Here is a 25,119-nt window from a genome sequence, read left to right as displayed (position 1 = left end):
CCGTGCCTGGCCGGGACAGTTTATTATTGATTTAGGGAAGTTCACATCTCACAGCTAAGACCAGTTGTAACTTGTGACTAAATCAAATGTCTTAATGTCTGAAATTTTCGAATTTTTTTTTTCTTTTGAGATGGAGTTTTGCTGTTGTCAACCAGACTGGAATGCAATGGTGCAATCTCGGCTCACTGCAACCTCTGCCTCCCAGGTCCAAGTGATTCTCCTGCCTCAGCCTCCCAAGTAGCTGGGATTACAGGCATGCAACACCATGCCCGACTAATTTTGTATTTTTAGTAAAGTTGGGGTTTCACCATGTTGGTCAGGCTGGTCTCGGATTCTTGACCTCAGGTGATCCACCCGCCATGGCCTCCCAACATGTAGAAATGACAGGCATGAGCCACCATGCCCTGCATGAAATTTTAGAATTTTAACACATGTATTATGTATCTACCACATGCCAGACATTATGAATAAGGCTTTTGAGGCGTAACAACCATCAGAATATTCATTTCTTTAGGACTTAGATTTTTTCCTTCAGTGTTTAAAAAGAGTAAATGAGGCCAGGACGAGGTGACTCACTCCTGTAATCCCAGCACTTTGGGAGGTCAAGGCAGGTGGATCATCTGAGGTCAGGTCCTGTTCGAGACCAGGCTGGCCATCATAGTGAAACCCCATCTCTACTAAGAATACAAACATTAGCCGGGCAAGGTGGCACACGCCTGTAGTCCCAGCTACTCAGGAGAGTGAGGCAGGAGAATCGCTTGAACCTGTGAGGTGGAGGCTGCAGTGAGCCGAGATCATGCCATTGCACTCCAACCTGGGCAATAAGAGTGAAACTCCATCTCAAAAAAAAAGAGTAAATGATTTACTAGTGTTACTGAGATGTCAGTAGTATTTCAGTAGTCTTTGAGAGAGTTTTGCACTCTGACAATTGGATAAATATCAAACTATTACAGGAAAATTTGGATATTTACATTCTTAAAATAAGTTGATTTATTTTCTTCCCCTTGAGTAAAAGGTAGCTGAAAACCAGTTTTCAGTTATAGATGCCTTTTTTTTCAAAGATAGAATTTGGTCCGTATACCTCAAGGGCATCTTTAGTCACTGAGTTTTATACCCCAAAATGTGAGCCGGTTTGTTTTCCCATAACTTGTATACCATGTTTGAAAACTTTCTCTGTGATTTGGAAATAGTGTAGGATTATTAAACTGTAGGCCCCATCATCACTGATGTTCATCCATTTATACTTCTCTCAGAAAGGTTAAATGGGTTTGTGTTTTTCTTTCTTTTTTTTTTTTTTTTTTGAGATGGAGTCTCTCTCTCTGTCACCCAGGCTGGAGTGCAGTGGCCAGATCTCGGCTCACTGCAAGCTCTGCCTCCCGGGTTTATGCCATTCTCCTGCCTCAGCCTCCCGAGTAGCTGGGACTACAGGTGCCCACCACCTCGCCTGGCTAGCTTTTTTGTATTTTTTAGTAGAGACGGGGTTTCACCGTGTTAACCAGGATGGTCTCGATCTCCTGACCTCGTGATCCACCCATCTCGGCCTCCCAAAGTGCTGGGATTACAGGCTTGAGCCACCATGCCCCGCCGGTTTGTGTTTTTCAAGAGAAGATAAGACATCTAATCATTTTCTGTATTTTTGCCTCCATGTGCCTCATGGTGTCAAGGATATTCCTTCTTTAGCTATATTCTGTTATACCTTAATGTCTTTTCTTTTTTTTTTTGTTTTTTGAGATGGAGTCTGGCTCTGTTGCCCAGGCTAGAGTGCAGTGGCGTAATCTCGGCTCACTGCAAGCTCTGCCTCCCAAGTTCCCGCCATTCTTCTGCCTCAGCCTCCCGAGTAGCTGGGACTACAGGCTCCCACCACCACACCCAGCTAATTTTTTGTATTTTTAGTAGAGACGGAGTTTCACTGTGTTAGCCAAGGATGATCTTGATCTCCTGACCTTGTGATCCGCCCGCCTCAGCCTCCCAAAGTGCTGGGATTATAGGCGTGAGCCACCACGGCCGGCTAATGTCTTTTATTATTATTTTTAGACAGTCTTGCCTGTCTAAATGCCTGCCACCATGCCCAGCTAGTTTTTGTTTTTTAGTAGAGATGGGGTTTCCCCATATTGGTTAGGCTGGTCTTAAACTCCTGACCTCAAGCGATCCACCTGCCTTGGCCTCTGAAGGTGCTGGGATTACAGGCATGAGCCACCTCACCGGGCCACCCTTAATATCTTATAGTCTATCTATCAAAGAAATAAGCATGGAGGACTTAAATCATTCAAAATATATATGTGCACATATGCCTGTGTGCTCACTAAGTTTTTTCTTTTTGAGACGGAGTTTTGCTCTTGTTGCCCAGGCTTGAGTGCAATGGCGTGATCTTGGCTCACTGCAATGTTTGCCTCCTGGGTTCAAGGGATTCTCCCACCTCAGCCTCCTGAGTAGCTGGGATTACAGGCATGCGCTAACACACCTGGCTAATTTTGTATTTTTAGTGGAGACAGGTTTTCTCCATGTTGGTCAGGCTCGTCTTGAACTCCCGACCTCAGGTGATCTGCCCGTCTCAGCCTCCCCAAGTGCTGGGATTACAGTCATGAGCTACCGCGCCTGGCCATGTTCACTAAGTTTTTAACTAAGCATTGTGCTGGTTACTAGGCTTCAGAAGTGTTAAACATGTCAGTACTTTGTCAATTTAGAAAACAAAACAAACTACTTTTCTGTATGCGAATTTGACAAAGGATACTTCCAGTATACCATTCTTCTCAGTGACTGGGAAAAAATTGGCAGGCATTATGCTAACATGTGATTAGCTTTCTTATCTAATACTTAAATGAAACAAGTAGAAGTGGCTTTGTAAAGATTTTCATCTAATTAACTCATTAAAATCAATTATTGAACTATCTTAAAGTAAAATGAGCAGGTTAATTCTTTATATTTAGTGAAGCTGATCTAAATAGAAGTTATTAATTTTTTGGAAAATAATCAGTATTTTAAGTATAAGAGAAATTAATTCAGTAGAGTTTTTTGCTATCTTATATGTTTACCCTATCTATGTTGTATTAGACCTATACATATTGTTAGCCAAATTACAATATTTTCATGTTAATGATTGGTTTTCACAGTTAGTGTGTGAGCAGTAGAAATATTTATTTTCTACTGAATAAATGGATGAAATTCTAATTTCTCTTTTCAGTGAATATTACTTCAGTGTAGAAAATTTGGAACGAGACTTCTTTCTTCGGGGAAAGATGGATGAACAAGGTTTCTTGCCTATTTCCCTGATTGCTGGTTTTCAGCGTGTTCAGGCTCTCACTACAAACCTTAATCTCATCTTAGAGGTAATTGCTCATTTGAAGAACAATTTGTACTTTCCGCTCAAATTTCCTTTGTACCTAAAACTTCTCTAAAAAACAGAGTATTAAAAACAGACAATCTGTAGTTACTTGAGGCTCAGACAGCGTTCCATGACGTTTTTCTGTTTTGTAAAACCTTCATAAATGTCTAACCTTGGAAACCCCTGAAAGTGTTGCTAATGATGTTACTACGTATTTTCTCCTTCCCCTCCCCCTCAATTAGTCAACCTATTTTAAACCTGATCCTTCAAACCTTAACCCTTTTGAACATTCTTGGTCCTTAAAACTTCTTCAGGGCTGGGCGTGGTGGCTCACGCCTGGGCGATAGAGTGCGACAACACAATCAAAAATTTCTGCAGGTTACTGTAAAAAAGCATGTGTTCCCATATGTATTTTTATATATAATATATATTTATTATTATTTTATATATATATATATATATATATTTTTTTTTTTTTTTTTTTCCCCAGACAGTCTCGCTCTGTTGCCCAGGCTGGAGTGTAGTGGCACGATCTCGGCTCACCACAACCTCCACCTTCCTGGTTCAAGCGATTTTGCTGCCTCAGCCTCCTGAGTAGCTGGGACTACAGGCACGCACCATCATGCCTGGCTACTTTTTGTATTTTTTTTTTTTTTTTTTTTTGAGACGGAGTCTTGCTCTGTTGCCCCGGCTGGAGTGCAGTGGCCGGATCTCAGCTCACTGCAAGCTCCGCCTCCCGGGTCCACACCATTCTCCTGCCTCAGCCTCCAGAGTAGCTGGGACTACAGGCGCCCGCCACCTCGCCCAGCTAGTTTTTTTTTTTTTGTATTTTTAGTAGAGACAGGGTTTCACCGTGTTAGCCAGGATGGTCTCGATCTCCTGACCTCGTGATCTGCCCGTCTTGGCCTCCCAAAGTGCTGGGATTACAGGCTTGAGCCACCGTGCCCGGCCACTTTTTGTATTTTAGACTTGGCTTTACTATCTTGGCCAGGGTGGTCTCAGACTCCTGACCTCGTGATCCACCCACCTCCGTCTCCCAATGCTGGGATTGCAGGTGTGAGCCATCATGCCCAGCCGTTCCCACTTATTGAAAGGCTAATTTAAAATAGTCCTTCTGGCTGGGCATGGTGGCTCATGTCTGTAATCCCAGCACTTTGGGAAAAAAAAAATCTCTCATCTGGCCTGTTTCTAGAAATACTTTCGACATCTTTTTTTTTTTTTTTTTTCTAGCCAGTTTCTTTCCCTACACACAGCCCTTGGTAACCACAATCACTAATCTGCTTTTTTTTATTTTGAGACAGAGTCCCATTCTGTTGCCCAGTGTGGAGTGCAGTGGTACAATCTTGGGCCACTGCAACTTCCACCTCCCAGATTCAAGCGATTTTCCTGCTTCAGCCTCCCAAGTAGCTGGGATGACTGGAGTGCGCCACCATACCCAGCTAATTTTTGTATTTTTAGTAGAGACAGGGTTTCCCCATGTTGGCCAGGCTGGTCTTGAACTTCTGACCTCAGGTGATCCACCTGCCTTGGCTTCCCCAAATGTTGGGGTTATAGATGTGAGCCACCACGCCTGGCCACTAGTCTGCTTTTTATCCCTATACTTCTATAGCTTTGCATTTTCCAGACTATCATAAAATTTAAAAAATTGTAGCCTTTGGTTTCTGATTTTTCACTTAGTATAGTGCTTTTGAGATTCACCTATGTTGCATGTAGCAGTAGTTTTTTCTTTCGTATTGCTGACTAGTATTCCATGATGTGGATATACCACAGTTCATCCATTCACATGTTGGTGGACATTCAGATTGTTTATGGTTTTGGAGAGTGAGTAAAGCATGAAGATCTTTATAGGGATATATATACATATATATTTCTGTTGGATAAATAGTATTGTGATTGCTGGAAAAAAGTATAGTAAGTATATGCTTATCTTTATAAGAAAATGCCAACCTATCGTCCAAAGTGACTTTACCATTTTACATTCCCACCATTATGTATGGGACTTGTTCCTCAGTCTTATCATGGCTTATATTGTCAGTTTTTTGAATAATAGATATGTAGTGGTTTCTCATTGTGGGCTTTTTTGGTTTTTTTTTTGGACAAAGTTTCAGTTTTGCTCTTGTTGCCCAGGCTGGAGTGGAGTGCAATGCCATGACCTTGGCTCACTGCAACCTCCACCTCCTGGGTTCAAGCAGTTCTCCTGCCTCAGCCTCCCACGTATCTGGGATTATAGGCACCTGCCACCATGCTGAGCTAATTTTTTATATTTTTAATAGAGATGAGGTTTCACCATGTTGGCCAGGTTGGTCTTGAACTCCTGACCTTCAGGCGACCCATCTGCCTTGGCCTCCCAAAGTGCTGGGATTATAGGCGTGAGCTACCGCACCTGGCCTCTCATTGTGTATTTTTGTTTTTTGAGACAGAGTCTCTCTCTGTCGCCCAGGCTGGAGTTCTGTGGTGTGATCATGGCTCACTGCAACCTCCGCCTCCTGGGTTCAAGTGATCCTCCTGCCTCAGCCTCCCAAGCAGCTGGGACTACAGGCACGCACCACCATGCCCATCTGACCTGTGTTTTTAGTAGGGATGAGGGTTTCACCATGTTGGCCAAGATGGTCTTGATCTCTTGACCTTGTGATCTGCCCGCCTCAGCCTCCCAAAGTGCTGGGATTACAGGCGTGAGCCACTGTGCCCGGACTCATTGTGGTTTTAATTTGCATTTCCCTAGTGATCAAAGCTGTCAGCATTTTTTCATGTGCTTTTTTATCTGCATACCTTATTAGTGGAAATGTCTGTTCAGATTTTTTGTTCATTATTATTGAAGTGTTTTTTAAAAGATAATTGTATGAGTTCTTTATTCTGGATTTACAAGTCCATTATATGTATTTTGCAAATGTTTTTTTTCTAGTTTTTGTCTTTTCATTTTCTTTTCTTTTTTTTTCGTTTTTGAGACAGAGTCTTGCTCTGTCACCCAGGCTGGAGTGTAATGATGTGATCTTGGCTCACTGCAACCACCGTTTCCCGGGCTCGAGCGAGTCTCCTGCCTCAGCCTCCTGAGTAGCTGGGATTACAGGCACCCGCCACCATGCCCGGCTAATTTTTGTATTTTTTAATAGAGACAGGGTTTCACCACGTTGGCCAGGCTAGTCTCGAACTCCTGACCTCAGGTGATCCACCTGCCTTGACCTCCCAAAGTGCTGGGATTACAGGAATGAGCCACTGTGCCCACCCTCATTTCTTAACAGGCTTCTTTGAATAGCAAGTTTTTGAACACATTTGTGCTTCCTATTTTAAAAATCAACTATGGGGCTGGGTGCGGTGGCTCACACCTGTAATCCCAGCACTTTTGGAGGCCAAGGCGAGTGGACCACTTGAGGTCAGGAGTTTGACACCAGCTTGGTCAACATGGTTAAACTCTGTCTCTACTAAAATACAAAAATTAGCCAGACATGGTGACGTGCCTGTAATCCCAGCTATTCGGGAGGCTGAGACAGGAGAATTGATTTTACTATAGTAGAATCCATGTTTTAAAAACAACATAAAATAATGATTTGTTGGTGTATAATTAATGGTTCTCGGTTTCATGAAAATAATTACTGTCAGCAAATGTCATTATTGCATTTGTTTATAGATAGGTATGTAAGGTTTCTATATATTGTAATTAACAGAGAAAGTTAGTTGTTTTTGCAAAATTTGTTCTTAGAGCAAATATTACGATTCATAGTGGAATGAGTTTGTTTCTTTATTTACTTACTTCTTTATTTTCATTTTTTAGTAGGGATGGAGTTTCACCATGTTGGCCAGGCTGGTCTCCAACTCCTGGCCTTAAGTAGTCTTCCTGTTTCAGCTTCCCAAAGTGCTGAGATTACAGGCGTGAGCTACTGGCCCCGGCATTAGAATGAGTTTATTAACTGCTGCCATTGTGCTATAGCAAAGGTCCAACTCAGCTGCCATTTTTTGTGAAGTTGTTGCCATTTTTTCCCTGTCTACTTCTGTACGAATATAGTTGTAATTTTATTATTGTATGCCTTTTTGGTCTCTTTGTAGTCCATTAAATCCTCAAGCACAATTTTTTTTTTTTTTTGAGATGGAGTCTCGCTCTGTCGCCCAGGCTGGAGTGCAGTGACCGGATCTCAGCTCACTGCAAGCTCCGCCTCCCGGGTTCACGCTATTCTCCTGCCTCAGCCTCCCGAGTAGCTGGGACTACAGGTGCCGCCACCTCGCCCGGCTAGTTTTTTGTATTTTTTTAGTAGAGACGGGGGTTTCACTGTGTTAGCCAGGATGGTCTCGATCTCCTGACCTCGTGATCCGCCCGCCTCGGCCTCCCAAAGTGCTGGGATTACAGGCTTGAGCCACCGCGCCCGGCATCAAGCACAATTTTAAGATCATTGACGTTTTGTTTTTACTGCCTACAACAGTTAGCAAGGATTTTTAAAAGGAAACTTTGAGCTGCTGTTATGGTTAGCACTGATACAGTAGCTAATGATACAGTAAAAAATACCACTATTGAAAAGCAGAAACACGTAAACATAGCAATTTAGAAGAATATAAGTCTGCATTCACTTAACATTCATTATGCACCTACCATTATGCACTTACTGTTAAGAAAGTAAGGCTTCATTATGCATTGCAGTGTAAAGATAGCAAGATCATGGACCTATGAATATGTCCCTTGTAGTTCTGTGACTATGGTCAGTGTCCTGAGACAGTAATATATACTTCCTAGGGTTGTCGTGAGGATGAATTGTATTAATGAAAGTATCTGCCAAAGGTAGTAAGCTCTAAATAAGTAAACATTTGCTATTATTGTTAGTCTTAAACGATGTCTTTCTGTTGGTAACTCCTTTATCTTCATACATTTCATTTCTACCGTCTTCTTCCTGTATGTATTTGAGTATGCTCGAGTTTTTCCTTTTTTGAAAAACTCTCGAGAGAAGCAAAATGCTTTAGCTGGTACCTGTATCTGCCCTGGTTAAATATGCAAACGCAAACCAAATTTGTTGAATCTGATTCTTCTCCACTCATTTATTTTTTAGCTTACTGCATTCTTGATGTCTTCCCCATAATTGAAAGCTTTTTGTGTCTTCCATTTATTAGAGCAAATTGATCCTGGTTCTTTGGCTTACCAGTTGTATAACTAAGTAATTAACATAACATCTTCATGCTTCAATTTTCTTGTTAAAATATAGCAAATAATACTTAAGCTATAATAGAGTATGAGGATTGAGAGGAATAATTAATATAATATCAGCCTCAGAACTGTACCTGCTACTTTCATCTCAAACTTTGTTTTCTAAATTGTCTGAACTTGTGGTTCCTTAGAACTTGTGCTCTTTTCTTTTTATCTCCAGGTCTTTGCACATTCAAGTCTTTCTTTTACTACCAGGCAGTGAACTACCAATTATTCATAATAGTAGGTGTGTATCATTAAGAAGAGGACCAAAATTAATAGCTAAGTCAGATAAAACCTCAGATACTGGAAAATGTTGATGTACCCAGTAACTCATTGTTTAGGAGTTCAGGATTACCACGGCTTGGTTTTTAATAAAAATATGTGTAACTCTGTTTCTTCTCGTCTTTACCTTAATTTTGTGCATGGTATAGTTTCTATATGATCCTTTTAAGGCCTGAGTGATGAATGTTTCACTTTCTGTGTTCTTCACTTCCCTTTTAAATTTATTATTTTTAAATAGGAAATAAATTACACAAAATTCAAAACTCAGAAGGTTATATGGTTATCTTCCAGTGGTTGTCCAAGGAAAAAAAAGGTATATGGTAAAAAATTTTTTTCCCATTTTTCACCAACAGTGAATGAGTTACCTGCCTTGGTAGTGGTCAGTGTTACTTCTTTCTTGTGTCTTCCTCCTAAGATAGTTGGTTTATATAAGAGAATACTATGATACCTTACTATATAGAATATTTGTTATGCCCCTACCTCTTTTGTTTTTGTTTTTTTTTTTTGAGACAGAGTCTCACTCTGTCACCGAGGTTGGAGTGCGGTGGCACGATCTTGGCTCACTACAACCTCTGCCTCCTGGGTTCAAGCAATTCTTCCGCCTCAGCCTCTTGAGAAGCTGGGATTACAAGCTCCTGTCGCCACGCTCAGCTAATTTTTGCATTTTAGTAGAGACGGGTTTTTACCATGTTTTCCAGGCTGGTCTGGAACTCCTGACCTCAAGTGATCTGCCTGCCCCGGCCTCCCAAAGTGCTGGGATTACAGGTGTGAGCCACCGTGCCTGGCCTCCTCTTTTTTAGTTTTTATAAAAAGCATGTGTTGGAAGAGGCTTTAGTAGCCGTACATAAAGAACTTTGAGCTTTTTCATCCCCCAAGTTTTTCTTTAAATATTTTATTTTAAATTGAGGCCTAATTTATACATTATTATTATTTTACTTATTTTTTTCGAGATAGAGTCTCGCTCTGTCGACTGGGTTGAAGTGCAGTTGGGCAATCTCAGCTCACTGCAACTTCTGCCTCCTGGGTTCAGGTGATTCTTCTGCCTCAGCCTCCTGAGTAGCTGAGATTATAGGCGTTCGCCACCACACCTGGCTAATTTTTGTGTTTTTAGTAGATACGGGGTTTCACCATATTGGTCAGGCTAGTTTCGAACTCCTGACCTCATGATCCACCTGCCTCAGCCTCCCGAAGTGCTGGGATTACAGGTGTGAGCCACCGTGCCTGGCCTTTATACATTATATATTGTAACTCATAAGATTAGAGATGATATTTTTTCCTGTGTATACGGTCAGGTAACTGCCATCCAGATGAACATATAGAACATTTTCAAGACCCAAGCAAGCTGCCCTCTGTACCCTCCTAGTCAGTACCACTGCTCTCCCTTTTAAGAGGTCTCTCTCCTGTTTTTTGAATTTCACGTAAAGGGTATTATGGGGCCGGGCGCGGTGGCTCAAGCCTGTAATCCGAGCACTTTGGGAGGCCGAGACGGGCGGATCACGAGGTCAGGAGATCGAGACCATCCTGGCTAACACGGTGAAACCCCGTCTCTACTAAAAAAATACAAAAAACTAGCCGGGCGATGTGGCGGGCGCCTGTAGTCCCAGCTACTCGGGAGGCTGAGGCAGGAGAATGGCGTAAACCCGGGAGGCGGAGCTTGCAGTGAGCTGAGATCCAGCCACCGCACTCCAGTCCGGGCGACAGAGCAAGACTCCGCCTCAAAAAAAAAAAAAAAAGGGTATTATGACTTTTATATCTGATTTTATTTCTGAAGTTATTTCTGTGAGATTTATTCATATTGGTGTATAGCAGTTGTTTACTTTCTGTTTTTTGGTAGTTTTTCCATTGTATGAATATAACAGTTAATCTTTTCTTTTCTTTTTTTCTTCTCTTTCTCTTTCTTTCTTTCTTTTTTTTTTTTTTTTTTTTGAGACCGATCTCACTCTGTGGCCCAGGCTGGAGTTATACTGACCTGATCTTAGCTCACTGCATCTTCCACCTCCCAGGTTCAAGCAATTCTCCTGCCTCAGCCTCCCGAGTAGCTGAGATTACAGGCACCCACCACCAAGCCTGGCTAAGTTTTTGTATTTTTAGTAGAGACAGGGTTTCACCATGTTGGCCAGGCTGGTCTCGAACTCCTGATCTCAGGTGATCAGCCGCCTCGGCCTCCCAAAGTGCTGGGATTACAGGCTTGAGCCACCATGCCCAGCAACAGTTAATTTTTCTATGTAGATACTGCTAAACATTTTTTAAAGTATCAAACCAATCAAAACTACCACTATTGGGAATTTGACTTGCTTCACTAGAAAACAACACTATTGGCAATCTTTTTCCACAACTTTACTTTGGAAAATTTAAACATATGGGAAAGTTTCAAGGAATTTTTTTTTTTTTTTTTTTTTTAACATTCAGGAATAGATAACATATGGTAAAATATAGCGATCTTAAGTGTTCACTGTTGAGTTTTGAAAATTAAACATAAACATTACCCCAAACAAGATGTAGAATACTTTCATTATTCTAAAAACTTCCTTCATGGCTCTTTCTAGTCAGTTTCACACAGCCTCTCCAACAACTTTTCTGATTTTCATATCATAGATTAGATTAGTCTGTTCTTGGCATTTGTAGAAATTGATTTCTTCTGTCTCTGGGTTCTTTTCATTGGTAGTGTTTGACATTCATCCATGTCGTTGCATGGTTTGGATGCTGGGCATACTGTTTGCTACTGGGTCATCATTGCTTCTAGGTCTTTCAGTGGACCAAATGAGGAAAATATATGTTGGGAAAAATATACTGATTTTACTCATTTAAAACTTTCACCATAGGATTCTTTCCTATCTTTCTCCATTTTATATTTCAGACTCCCTTCTCAAAGGAGTTTCATTTAAAATAAGTCCTAATTGTAATTTAAAGAAATGCCCAGTTATGGCCGGGCACAGTGGCTCACCCCTGTAATCCCAGCACTTTGGGAGGCTGAGGCGGGTGGATCACTAGGTCAGGAGTTCAAGACCAGCCTGGCCAACTTGGTGAAATCTCGTCTCTACTAAAAGTCCAAAAAACTAGCTGGGTGTGGCGCCTGTGATCGCAGCCACTTGGGAGGCTGAGGCAGAGAAGTGCTTGAACCTGCGAGGTGGAGGTTGCGGTGAGCCAAGTTCACACCACTGTACTCCAGCCTGGGTGACAGAGCGAGACTATCTCAAAAAATAATAATAAAAAAGAAATACCCAGTTATGAAAAATATAACTTGAGAGTTAAGTACCATACTAGTATTAAGAGCAAGAGTAGGTTCTTTTTTCAAAATCTGTTCATTTCTGAATGGGTAATATTATATATATATATTTTTTTGAGATGGAGTTTTGCTCTGTCTCCGGGCTGGAGTCCACTGGCGTGAGCTCGGCTCACTGGAGCCTCTGACTCCCTGGTTCAAGTGATTCTCCTGCCTCTGCCTCCCATGTAGCTGGGATTACAGGCACGTGCCACCATGCCGAGCTAACTTTTGTATTTTTAGTAGAGATGGGGTTTCACCATATTGGCCAAGATGGTCTTGATCTCCTGACTTCATGATCCACCCGCCCCAGCCTCCCAAAGCATTGGGATTACAGGCGTGAGCACCTCGCCCAGTTAATGTTCTTAATTATATACAGCATGTTCTCCAACTAAAATGTAGTGGGCTTTAATTTTTATAAGTTAATGTACATATAACTTTGTATTGTTTTTATATTATACATTTTGTATTTATCCTAATTTCTAAAAGGTGAGTACTCCTGTACTTCAGTGAGAAGTTAAATCAGTAAGGCTTTAGTTTGTATCTTGAAGAAATTTTGGCCTAGTTTTGTTTTATCCTTAAATTATAGTACATATTGGGGAGGCATCATAGCCTAATGGCTAAGACTTTTAGTTGCAGATAGATAATGGTTTGAGTCCTGGTGTTGTCTCATACTACATCTATGATCTTCGATTAAGTTTATTTCTTTGAGCCTCAGTTTCCTCATCTATATGTAGGCGTGATACCTTCTTTGTGAGGTATTGTGAGGAATCATGAGTATATGTAGTACTTATTATTCAATAAATTGTGGTAATTATTACAATAATAAAATGCCTAAATTTTATTTGGTGATATTTTAATGGAAGACAAGGAAATATGTGAGAGAGAATAAAATAGTAAAAGTCAGTTTGCTTCTAGCTGCTTCAGTATTCCTTAAATGACTATTGTAATTGTGAAAAATTTATCATCTGAAGTTAAATAAGTGGGAGATCAGGATATTTGTTACTTTACAGGCACAAATGATTTTAAAACTTGTTGTGTTCTATGTAGTTATGGATTGTTTAGAATCATTAACTGCAAATTAGTTTGCTAATTTCAGATTTTCAAATTTTTAGATTCTTAGAAGTATAGCATAGGCAGTGAAATAGCTCATAATTTTAATAGCTCAATTTCTGTTAATAGGCACTGAAGGATAGCACAGAAGTAGAAATTGTGGATGAGAAAATGAGAAAAAAGATAGAACCAGAAAAATGGCCAATTCCAGGCCCTCCTCCACGCAATGTGCCACCAACAGACTTCTCTCAACTGATTGATTGTCCAGAGTTTGTACCAGGCCAAGCCTTTTGCTCACATACAGGTAACATCTTTTCTTCTAGAGCAAACGATGTAACAGTAGGTTATTTGGTCCAGTTTACTTACTTATTTATAGTTTATTTAGATTTGATAGGAAAATTAAAGCTAACTGAAGGACTTTTGATGTCCCATTTTGTATTCATATTGCCTCACTCACAGAGGTATAAATTAAGGATTTAAAAATTATGAGGAAAGCTGTCTTAAGTTTCTTGTTCTTAAATTATATGTGTACTTTGTCATGTATGGAGTTTCTTTCTTTTATTTTTACTAAATAACTATAGATATATATCCTGTTTTCCCCTGTAAAATTGGAATAGTATGATTGGATTATTCTAAAAAGGTCTTATACTCAAGAGTGGGGTAGTCTTCCTTTAATTTTGTTACCAATGTGCTTTAATCTTGTCTTGGAAAGATAAGATGACCTACATTCTAAATCAGAATTGGGATTCTCTTTAATTTGGTTGTGTTTAGAATTTCCAAAAGCTTTAATGTTAATAATTTTTTCCTGGATCATTTTTAAGACATTCCCTCTTGGGAAAAAATGTGTGCTTAAACTTTTTTCAGTCAGGGTGATGATCTTCTGAAGCTCTTGGATGTCATTTGATCGGAATATGCAGTGGAATAGGTGACTCACTGAAATGCCATTATAAATACTGGAACAAATCCTGCTGCAAAAATGAAAGCAATCAGACTGTCTTCTGTTCAAGAATGTCTATTCCCACCTCCTGGTGGAGGAAGTTGGGCCAACACTGCAGTGGAGATAACCACCTTTGCGATAATGAGAGACAGACCAAAGGACTGCCACTTGTTTTATAGGAGATGCCTATTTCTGTGTAATTGGCCTGGGCTGCATGGGCTGCTTTTATTCATGGTGGGAAAGTTAATTATTATTCTGGAAATACCACAAGAGTATGTTTTCTGTTTCCAGGGTTATGTACTTGTGTCCAGATGAATAAAGCAGAAAAAGGGGATTGAGTAGCATTTCCCAGATTCTTAAGTACTTTGCTATTTGATTTGCCTTTCAGTGTAGTGTACATTGCAAAACTCAGATATTGTCATGATGTTTCACTTGGACATAAGACTTATTAATGTGGACACTTAAGGGGTAAGGAATTTAAGAACTGGATGAGGGTATTTCTTCCTTTACTCTTCAAAATGTATTTTTGATACATCAGTATGAGAGAACGTCCTATCAACAAAGCATCGATGATGGGCAGTCTCACAGTATTTTTATCTTATGCTTCTTTGTCAGGCTTCTGCTTTTAATCCCAGTAAGCAACTTGGACAGGCATTTTAAAAGCTGAAGAAAAGTGACATTATTTTAGCTAGTGGTTTTTAATTTATTTTTTGTTAAGATATAATGGGTGATTATATAAGTTAGATTTATTTATTGTATCAACTTGGGTCCAAGATGATAGTTTTAGCCACCTTGTGAACAGGCATTGGGCAAGTTAGATGAAATAACATATACTTTCTCTATAGGGTAGGTAAGATAGGTCAAATTGGTAATACCTGTCCATCAACCGTTTATGCATACTAATAAAATTATAAGAATAAAATCATAATGTCTTGTACATTTTTGTGTTTTTTAATACACTCAGATGCATGCACATACATATTGTCTGAAACAAGCCAGTATATATTCAAATGTCATACATTTTAGGTTATTTAGATTATGTATCAGCGACTAGATGATTAATGAAGAAATATAGACAGATGGAGGGTTCTTAGAATTATACTGATTCACATTAGGTCATAGGAATAAATATGTAAATCACCTCTTTCCATGAATTCCCAAATTTCTCACCTTAATAATTTCCTAGTGATAAGAAAGCCTAGTTTCTTTAAGTCAATGGGGAGTAGTATGTCACCGAAAATTTGAAGTGGAAATAGGGATAAGAAGCATAGACTGTGTTTATATGTATCTATGGGTAGAGAAAAGTTGTGAAACTGTATATCATTTTAATCTCAAATTTGAAGACCTTAAAAATTTTAACAACATAACTCTTTATGATTTTGGAGGGATTTGTGTGGTGAAATATTCTAACATAATTGGTCTTCTTCATCAAAGAGATTAAAATTTCTATTTTTTTTTCCTATCTGGAGGTTGAATTTTCTAATAGGGGTTGAACTGAGCAGAAGTCTACCTTTATGCACCACAAAACATTGATTATGGGAATGGTAAGATTACTTCTGAAACAGATTTTGCAGTTTTATGGATATTGTTAGTATTGTACTATTAACTTAAATGAAAGGATTTCATTCATCAAAATTGAAAGGTCAGGTACCTGACAATGTTGGTTTATTTTTTCTTTTTTTAAATTTTAATAATCTTCACAAGGGCACTGTAATTCTTTTTTTTTTTCTTTTAACACCACTCAATGAGAATTTTAAAAAGTGCCACACATAAAATATGTAATCCCTTTTTCAGGAAACCTGTTTAATTACCCAGAAATGTGATCCTCCCGAGGTAGAAAAAAAATCATACCAGAGATGAAATGTATATGGTGATTTATCTTTGGAGAGTTTAGTTGATAATTTTCTTTCCCTTTTGTTTTTTTCTTGTTGAGATGGAGTCTTGCTCTGTCGTGCAGGGGCTGGAGTGCAGTGGCACAATCATGGCTCACTGCAGCCTCTGCCTTCTGGGTTCAAGCGATTCTCTTGCCTCAGCCTCCTGAGTAGCTGGGATTACAGGTGCGCGCCACCATGCTTTGCTAATTTTTGTATTTTTAGTAGAGACGGGATTTCACCATGTTGGTCAGGCTTATCTTGAACTCCTGACTTTGTGATCAGTCCACCTCGGCCTTCTAAAGTGTTGGGATTACAGGCGTGAGCCACCATGCCCGGCCACTGATAATTTTCAATTAATAAAAGCAGCAAAGATAAATTTTCTGTGTTCTTACAAATTATAACAAGTATTCAATATATATATCTAATTTTTTTTTTTTTTAAGTAAGTTTAATATCAGGTAATCTAAGTCATTTAAACTCATTTTGTCTTGGAAGATTAGGGGTTTACTGTTACCCTTAATCTGTTCAGATGTATAGTTTGAAATCTTTTCATTATTTAAAAAAAAGATGCAGAAGACCACACAGAGCATATGTATAAATTAATAACACCTTTACAAGTCTTATTCTAAGAATTGCATGTTTTCTCATCTTACCCAAATTCTTTAGTGTTTTAATGTCATTTCATTTCTAAGCATATGTGTTGTGAATATATTGAAATGCTTTACTTCCCAGTAGAAGCATAATTCAAGCTTAAATAACATTTAGAGATCATTTTATAAGAAACAGCTGAGTGTTGTGGTATACACCAATAGTCCCAGCTACTCGGGAGGCAAAGTTGGGAGGATGCTTGAGCCCAGGAGTTCGAGGCCAGACTGGGTGACATACCAAAAACTCATATATATATATATATATATTTTTTTTGTTAGAGATGGTGTCTTGCTCTGTTGCCCAGGCTGGAGTGCAATGGCATGATCTCTGCTCACTGCAGCCTCTGCCTCCCATGTTTAAGCAATTCTCCTGCCTGGGCCTCCTGAGTAGCTGGGACTACAGGTATGTGCTGCCACGCCTGGCTATTTTTTTGTGTTTTTAGTAGAGACGGGGTTTCACCATGTTGGTCAGGCTGGTCTCGAACTCCTGACCTCAGGTGATCCACCTGCCTCGGCCTCCCAAAGTTCTGGAATTACAGGCATGAACCACCATGCCCAGCTCTTCATCTACTTTTAAGGCTTTATTTAGTATGAACATTGATAATTCATAGTATTAGAAATAAGAGTTCTCTGGGCCAGGTGCAGTAGTAGCTCATGCCTATAATCTCAGCGCTTTAGAGATTGAGGTGAGAGGATCGCTTGAGACCAGTTCAAGACTAGCCTGGATAACAAAGTGAGACCCAGTCTACAAAATATATATATTTTTTAATTGGCTGGGCATGGTGGTGTGTACGTGTAGTCCTTGTTATTCAGCAGGCTGGATTGGGAGGATTTCTTGAGCCCAGGAGTTGGAGGCTATAGTGAGCATTACCATGGCACTGTACTGCTGTAAGGGGCCCTGTCTCTCTCTCTCTTTTTTTTTTTTTTTGAGATGAAGTCTTGTTCTTGTCCCCCAGGCTGGAGTGCAGTGGCGTGATCTCGGCTCACTGCAACCTCTGCCTCCCAGGTTCAAGTGATTCTCCTGCCTCATCCTCCCGAGTAGCTGGGATTACAGGTGCCTGCCACCACGCCCAGCTAATTTTTTTATTTTTATTTTTATTTTTTTAGACGGGGTTTCACCATGTTGGCCAGGCTAGTCTCGAACTCCTGACCTCAGATGATCCGCCCACCTTGGCCTCCCAAAGTGCTGGGATTATAGGCGTGAGTCACTGCGCCTGGCCTCTGTCTCTTAAAAAAAAAAAATTAAGTCTCCTGTATGGTTCATGAAGAAGAAAAAAAAAAGTGTTCTCTGGAGTTAATATTTTTCCCATTCCTGTAACTAGACTATTAATGTTCATCCAAAGCGTGTATTTCACTTGTACTTTTTTTGTGAATGAATTGGTGATACATGTGTTGTTAATAAAGTTATAGAGCACCAGTATCCATTGAAAATGTGAGACATATATATAACTAAAAATTTTAGTATTCTTAAAATTATAAAACAGTTGAAATTAATTTTAATATTTTAAATAAATATTTTAGTTTAACTCAATAGATCCATTTATTTTTGAGATGGAGTCTTGCTCTGTCTCCTAGGCTGGAGTGCAATGGCGTGATCTTGGCTCACTGCAACCTCTGCCTCCTTGGTTCAAGGGATTCTCCTGCCTCCTAAGTAGTTGGGATTATAGGCACCCACCACCACGCCCGGCTAGTTTTTGTAATTTTAGTAGAGATGAGGTTTTGCCATGTCGGACAGGCTGGACTCCAACTCCTGACCTTAGGTGATCCACCCGCCTCGGCCTCCCAAAGGGCTGGGATTACAGGTGTGAGCCACCACGCCCGACTGTGCCTACTCTGTTGCACAGCACAGTTCTAGAGCTTTTCCTGTTATGAAACAAATACATAGTCTTCTATAAATAATACAGTAATCTAGTAGTTGAGTCCTGGTTGAGTCCATGTGTTCAAGGGGAAGATTTTAAAGCTATCTGATTTAACTTTCATCTATGTCTAGCAGGTAGATGAATGTAAAATCTTGATATAATCTTCTTAAACCCATTCTTGAAATGTGCCTTTCATTTAGTAAATATTAAAAAAAAGATTGCTGGTGTTAATTTATATCAGCTTTCTGCATCTAACATTTAACTTCTCCAGATTTTCAATGAATCGACTTAGAGAAGTTAATGATGTTAAGAATTTTTTAGTATACATTTTTGAAAAATAAATTTTATTGTGTATATTTGAGACTTACAACCTAATTTAGAGATTACATTTTTTAAAGACACCTTGTGTCCAAAGCAAGGTCATATTGCATCTTCAGACCTGAACATGAATGTGGCTTAAAATGTTTAAATACTCTCTGACTTTTGAAAAAATATTTATAAAAGAAGCCATTTGATTTTTTTTTTTTTTTTTCCTGAGACAGTGTCGCTCTATCGCCCAGGCTGGAGTGCGGATCTCAGCTCACTGCAACCTCCACCTTGTGGATTCAAGCAATTTTCTGCCTCATCCTCCTGAGTAGCGGGGATTACAGGCGCCCACCACCAGGCCTGGCTAATTTTTTTGTATTTTTAGTAGAGACGGGGTTTCACCATATTGGCCAGGCTGGTCTTGAACTCCTGATCTTGTGATCCACCTGCCTCAGCCTCCCAAACTGCCGGAATTACAGGCGTGAGCCACCGTGCCTGGCTACAATTTGAATTTTATAATTTTGATTAAAAATAAACCTACAGAAGTGTACCGTATAGAAAGACATTTTAAATTCCAACAGCTTTTAAATGCTTTTAATGCCAGGGCTGTGTGCATTAGGGATGTAGCGATGTGACATTTACTCTTTTTTTTTTTTTTTGAGATGGAATTTGGCTTTTGTTGCCCAGGCTGGATTGCAGTAGCGCCATCTCGGCTCACTGCAACTTCCGCCTCCCAGGTTCAAGCGATTCTCCTGCGTCAGCCTCCTGAGTAGCTGGGATTACAGGCATGCACCACCACGCCCGGCTAATTTTGTGTATTTCGTAGAGATAGGGTTTCTTCATATTGGTCAGGCTGGTCGACATTTTACTCTTTAAAGTATTTCAGTATGAGCCAAAGTAGTAAATGACTACACTGCATTTATTGCAGTAGGCAAACCTTGTTGAGCCAAGGAAATGTGAAAACTAGGAGTAATAACGGCTTTAGTTTAGACCCTAGTAGAACAAGAGACTAATTTTATCTTGAATAAGATGTGCATTTAGCTTAACTATGGCTTAATAGCAATTGAGATTCCATAATTTCCTTATAATTTATAGATTTTAATCTAAGATTTTTCAGAGAACTTGACTTCCTAACAGTTGTACTGTCATAATTAGAAAGTGAATCACATTGATATTCTTGAGAAGTTTGTGTGAATGCAGTGGTCTGTGTAAGAGTTGGTGACATTCCTTTAATCAGTGGTTTCACTTTTGAGTAAATCTTCAGGTTTGAAAATCACTGGAAAGCTTTCAATTGAGACTGATCATGTTTTTGTGAAAAAATATCAAGCTCCATTTAAGGGAAAAATGGAATGTATTTTATAAGTAAGAAAAGCCATTATCATTTTAACTATAGAACTAACTTAAAATTTTAGAGTCTGCCCCAAATTCTCCAAGAATTGGAAGCCCATTGAGCCCAAAGAAAAATAGTGAAACAAGTATTCTTCAAGCAATGTCTAGAGGTTTGTCCACCAGTTTGCCTGACTTGGACTCAGAACCTTGGATAGAAGTTAAAAAGAGACGTCAGCCAGCACCAGTGAAATTGAGGGTAAGTTGTTACAGACTTAGTGAAGTGTGACATACCCTGGATGGAGTATAAGGTCAGTGCATTTTATGTTTGTTAGGTGCATATGTAAAATTTGGAAAAGTTTAGCAAAGTTTTAAATTTGTAATTGTTGGCCTTCAGTAGACACTTATGGGTTATTCTATGAGGAAAATAAGTTGTATCAAGTTTTAACGTTTTTTTTTTTTTTTTTTTGAGATGGAGTCTCACCCTATCACCCAGGCTGGAGTGCAGTGGCGCGATCTCGGCTCACTGCCCACTCTGCCTCCCGGGTTCAAGTGATTCTCCTGCCCCAGCCTCCTGAGTAGCTGGGATTATAGGCACGAGCCACCATGCCTGGCTAATTTTTGTATCTTTAGTAGAGACAGGGTTTCACCATGTTGATCAGGCTGGTCTTGAACTCCTGACCTCGTGATCCACCCGCCTCAGCCTCCCAAAGTGCTGGGGTTAGAGACGTGACCCACCACGCCCGGCCTTAAAGTATATTTTTTATTTCTGAACATGATTTAAGAATTTTGGAGGCTGGGCACAGTGTCCCATGCCTGTAATCACAGCACTTTGAGAGACCGAGGCAGGAAGATTGCTTGAGCCCAGGAGTTCGGGGCCACCTGGGCAACATAGGGTGACCCTGTCTCTACAAATAATTCAAAAAAATTAGCTAAATGCTAATTTTTTGGTGGAATGTGCCTGTGGTCTCAGCTACTCAGGAGGCTGAGACAGGAGGAACACTTGAGCTCAGGAGGTCAAGACTGCAGTGAGCCATGATCATACCACTGCACTCCATCCAGGGAGGGCAACAAAGTGAGATCCTGTCTCAAAAAAAAGAAAGAATTTTGTCTTGGTTTTTCTACTTGTGACTAATTTTAACTTGAATAATATTTCAGTTTTTTATACAGTTGAAAAAATATGACTTTTTGAGACAGAGTCTCGCTCTGTCGCCCAGGCTGCAGTGCTGTGCTGCGAAGTTGGCTCACTGCAGCCTTTGCCTCCTGGGTTCAAGACAGTCTTGTGCCTCAGCCTCCTGAATTACTGGCATTACAGGCTTACTCCACCATGCCCAACTATTTTTTTGTGTGTTTCTGGTACAGACGGGATTACACCATATTGCCCAGGCTGGTCTCAAACTCCTGTCCTCAAATAATTCGCCTGCCTTGGCCTCCCAGAGTGCTGGGATTACAGGTGTGAGCCTCTGCAGCCTGGCCAGAAAATATATAAATTTTGAAGTTATACCCATGTTAATTATTTATAAGGTTTATATAAGTGTTGGTGATTTATACATCAGCTTTATATATGTTTTGGTGATTTAATGCACAAAAGGAAAAGAAAATTGAATTTTTGGTGGGGGATACATAAGGGAATGAGATGGTTATATTTATAAAAAGAGCAATAGGAGATCCTTGTGGTGGTACTGCTCTGCATTTTTTGCTGGTGGTAGATACACGAACTTACGTATGTGATAGGATCGCTTTGATCTAAATAAAAAATGAGTGCAAGTAAAATTGGGGAAGTATAAGCTAAGACTGATTTATATCAAAGTCAATACCTTGTTTGGAATGTTGTAGTATATTTTTGTAAGATGTTAACATTGGGGGAAACCAGAATACATGAGATCTCTATTATTTCTTACAACTGTATGTGAATGTATAATTATTTCAAAGTAAAAGTTCACTAAAAATAAACTTGGGAAGAATGCCACTCAAAAGATTCACATATTGAAAGTAAGCTCTCTAAAGAGGATGGAAGGTATTGAGAGGATTGTAATGTGGAGGACCAGCAAATTGTTTCTGGTGGCTGGTTTTAAAAGTGTAAGGAGAATTGTATAGTTTTATGGCCAAAGAATGCCAGTATATCTGAAATGTATGGTATTTTGATGCTACAGACTGAGGATCTGGCCTGGAGGAAACACGGCTTAGGTTCTGGGGACCTAGATATTTCAGAGATAACTGTTGAGGTAGCTCAGTTATTGACATTATTTTTAATATACTTTTTAAAAAGTGATCTTTTAAAAACATTCTAGAGTGGGTATAGAAATCTTGGTTGGGCATCATTTTTCTTTGGAATTCTAAAAGCATTTTTCTTTTGTCATTTTGGTTTCTTTTGTCATCTTATAAAAGTCAGTCCCTTCGCATTCTTTGTATCAAGTGATTTTTTTTTTTCCTCTTGAGATTTTTTTTTTTTTTTTTGAGATGGAGTCTCGCTGTGTCGCCCAGGCTGGAGTGCAATAGCGCAGTCTTGGCTCACTGCAACCTCTGCCTTCTGGGCTCAAGCGATTCTCCTGTCTCAGCCTCCCGAGTATCTGGGACTATAGGCGTGTGTCACCACACCCAGCTAATTTTTTGTATTTTTAATAGAGATGGGATTTCACTGTGTTAGCCAGGATGTTCTCGATCTCCTGACCTCCTGATCTGCCTGCCTCAGCCTCCCAAAGTGCTGGGATTATAGGCATGAGCCGCCGTGCCTGGCCTGAGATTTTTTTTCTTTTTCTTTTTCTTTTTTTTTAAAGACGGAGTCTTGCTCTTGTTGCCCAGGCTGGAGTGGAATGCAATGGTGTGATCTTGGCTTACTGCAGCCTTCACCTCCCGGAGTGCAATGGTGTGATCTTGACTTACTGCAACCTTCACCTCACACCACACAAAATGGTGTGATCTTGGCTTACTGCAACCTTCACCTCCTTCACCTCACCTTACTGCACCTTACTGTAACCTTCATAAGTCTCCTGCCTGAGACTTGTGAGTAGCTGGGATTACAGGCACCTGCTATCACACCCCGCTAATTTTTGTATTTATCTATTTTTTCTTTTTCAGACAGAGTCTCACTCTTCCCCAAGCTGGAGTGCAGTGGCGCGATCTCAGCTCTCTACAACCTCCCCATCTAGGGTTCAAGTGATTCTCCTGCCTCAGCCTCCAGAGTAGCTGGGATTATAGGCACGCGCCACCATGCCCAGCTAATTTTTGTGTTTTTAGTAGAGACGGGGTTTCCCCACGTTGGCCAAGGTGGTCTCGAACTCCAGACCTCAGGTGATCCACCCGCCTCAGCCTCCCAAAGTGCTGGGATTGCAGGTGTGGTCCACCGCACCCGGCCTAATTTTTGTATTTTTAGTAGAGACGTGGTTTCACCATGTTGGCCAGGCTGTTCTCGAACTCCTGACCCCAGGTGATCCGCCAGCCTCAGCTTCCCAAAGTGTTGGGATTACAGGTGTGAACCACCGCACCTGTCATTGCTTGAGATTTTTAAGATCATTTCTTCATCCCCACTCTTGAAATTTCAAGATGATATGCTTTAGTGTAGGTCTAATTTTAAGCAGAAAATCTTTTTTTATTTTTTTTTGGCAGAGGGTTTCACTCCCTTTGCCCAGACTGGTGTGCAGTGGTGGGATCTCTGCTCACTGCAGCCTCTGCCTCCTGGGCTAAAGCGATTCCCCTCCTTAGCCTCTCAAGTAGCTGGGACTACAGGCACAAACCAACAGGCCCGGCTAATTTTCGTGTATGTATATATATTTTTTGTAGAGACAGGGTTTCTCCATGCTGCCCAGGCTAATCTTGAACCCCTGGGCTCTAGTGATCTACCCACCTCAGTCTTTCAAAGTGTTGGGATTATAGGCATGAGCCACCGTGCCCAGTCAGGTGTAATTTTTTTTTTTTTTGAGATGGAGTCTCGCTCTGTCACCTAGACTGGAGTGCAGTGGCGTGATCTCGGCTCACTCAACCTCCGCCTCCTGGGTTCACGCCATTCTCCTGCCTCAGCCTACCAAGGAGCTGGGACTACAGGCACCACCACCATGCCCGGCTAATTTTTTTTTTTTTTTTTGTATTTTTAGTAGAGACGGGGTTTCATTGTGTTAGCCAGGATGGTTTTGATCTCCTGATCTCGTGATCCGCCTGCCTCAGCCTCCCAAAGTGCTGGGATTACAGGAGTGAGCCACCACGCCCAGCTCAGTCAGGTCTATTTTTATTCATTGTGCTGAGTATTCGTGTCCTTCATTTTGGGGAAACTAATGTTTCTCTTATTTCCACTTTCTGGTATCTGTTTTCATTTGATGTTGGACCTCCATGATTGCTCATCTAACTACTGGGTGTTGGGTGTTTAAAAAAAGTTATCTTCTGATACTTTCATTATTTCCATCATTGTTTTGGTTGCTTTTTGAAGGCTTTCTTAATATCTGGTGATTTTTGGTTGATGGTTCATATTAATATCAGTAAATTGGTATGGTTTTCTTTTTTGGTCTAATCTGCTCATTCAGGGCTGTTTTGTTTAATGTGAGGTATGATTGCACACTCTATTTTTAGCTTTTTTTTTTGAGACAGAGTTTTGCTCTTGTTTGCCCAGGCTGGAGTGCAATGGTGGCGTGATCTCGGCTCACTGTAATCTCCGCCTCCTGGGTTCAAGCGATTCTCCTACCTCAGCCTCCTGAGTAGCTGGGATTACAGGCACCTGCCACCACGCCCAGCTAATTTTTTTGTGTATTTTTAGTAGAGACGGGGTTTCACCATATTGGTCAGGCTGGTCTCAAACTCCTGATCTCAGGCAATCCACCTGCCTTGGCCTCCCAAACTTCTGGGATTACAAGCGTGAGCCACTGTGCTCAGCCGATTGCACACTCTTGGTAAGTGAAAATGTCCTATGGACTTGGACCTAGGCAGAGAATAGGGACGCTGGCTCTTTTTCTCCAAAATTGCTAAAAAAAAAAAAAAAAAAGGAGTACTTTTCTCTGAGATGTAAAATTTTAGTGTATCTCATTCATTGGTGAAACTACCTTTTCTTTTCCTCCCCCAGCTCTATTTTAGAGGTTCAAAATAATACTAGGATGTGTT

The 25,119-nt window shown here is 40.4% G+C and overlaps 1 protein-coding gene across 4 annotated transcripts in view; it reads left to right on the top strand.

Moving 5' to 3' along the window:
- Positions 1 to 25,119, top strand: part of LARP1B (La ribonucleoprotein 1B) — a 161,701-nt gene that overhangs the window by 37,500 nt on the left and 99,082 nt on the right. For 2 of the 4 annotated variants that reach the window (XM_026454125.2, XM_026454126.2), the window contains exons 8-10: positions 3,182 to 3,326; positions 13,216 to 13,390; positions 20,121 to 20,293. In XM_026454125.2, coding sequence (XP_026309910.1) covers positions 3,182 to 3,326; positions 13,216 to 13,390; positions 20,121 to 20,293 — 493 coding nt within the window. Of the gene's footprint in view, positions 1 to 3,181; positions 3,327 to 13,215; positions 13,391 to 13,950; positions 14,949 to 20,120; positions 20,294 to 25,119 lie in introns of those variants that run through there. The other 2 variants (XM_026454128.2, XM_026454127.2) reach the window with 1 other exon arrangement.

Source organism: Piliocolobus tephrosceles, chromosome 3 (assembly GCF_002776525.5).
Source record: "Piliocolobus tephrosceles isolate RC106 chromosome 3, ASM277652v3, whole genome shotgun sequence".
Taxonomy (NCBI): domain Eukaryota; kingdom Metazoa; phylum Chordata; class Mammalia; order Primates; family Cercopithecidae; genus Piliocolobus; species Piliocolobus tephrosceles.
This window is presented reverse-complemented; position numbering and strand designations above follow the sequence as displayed.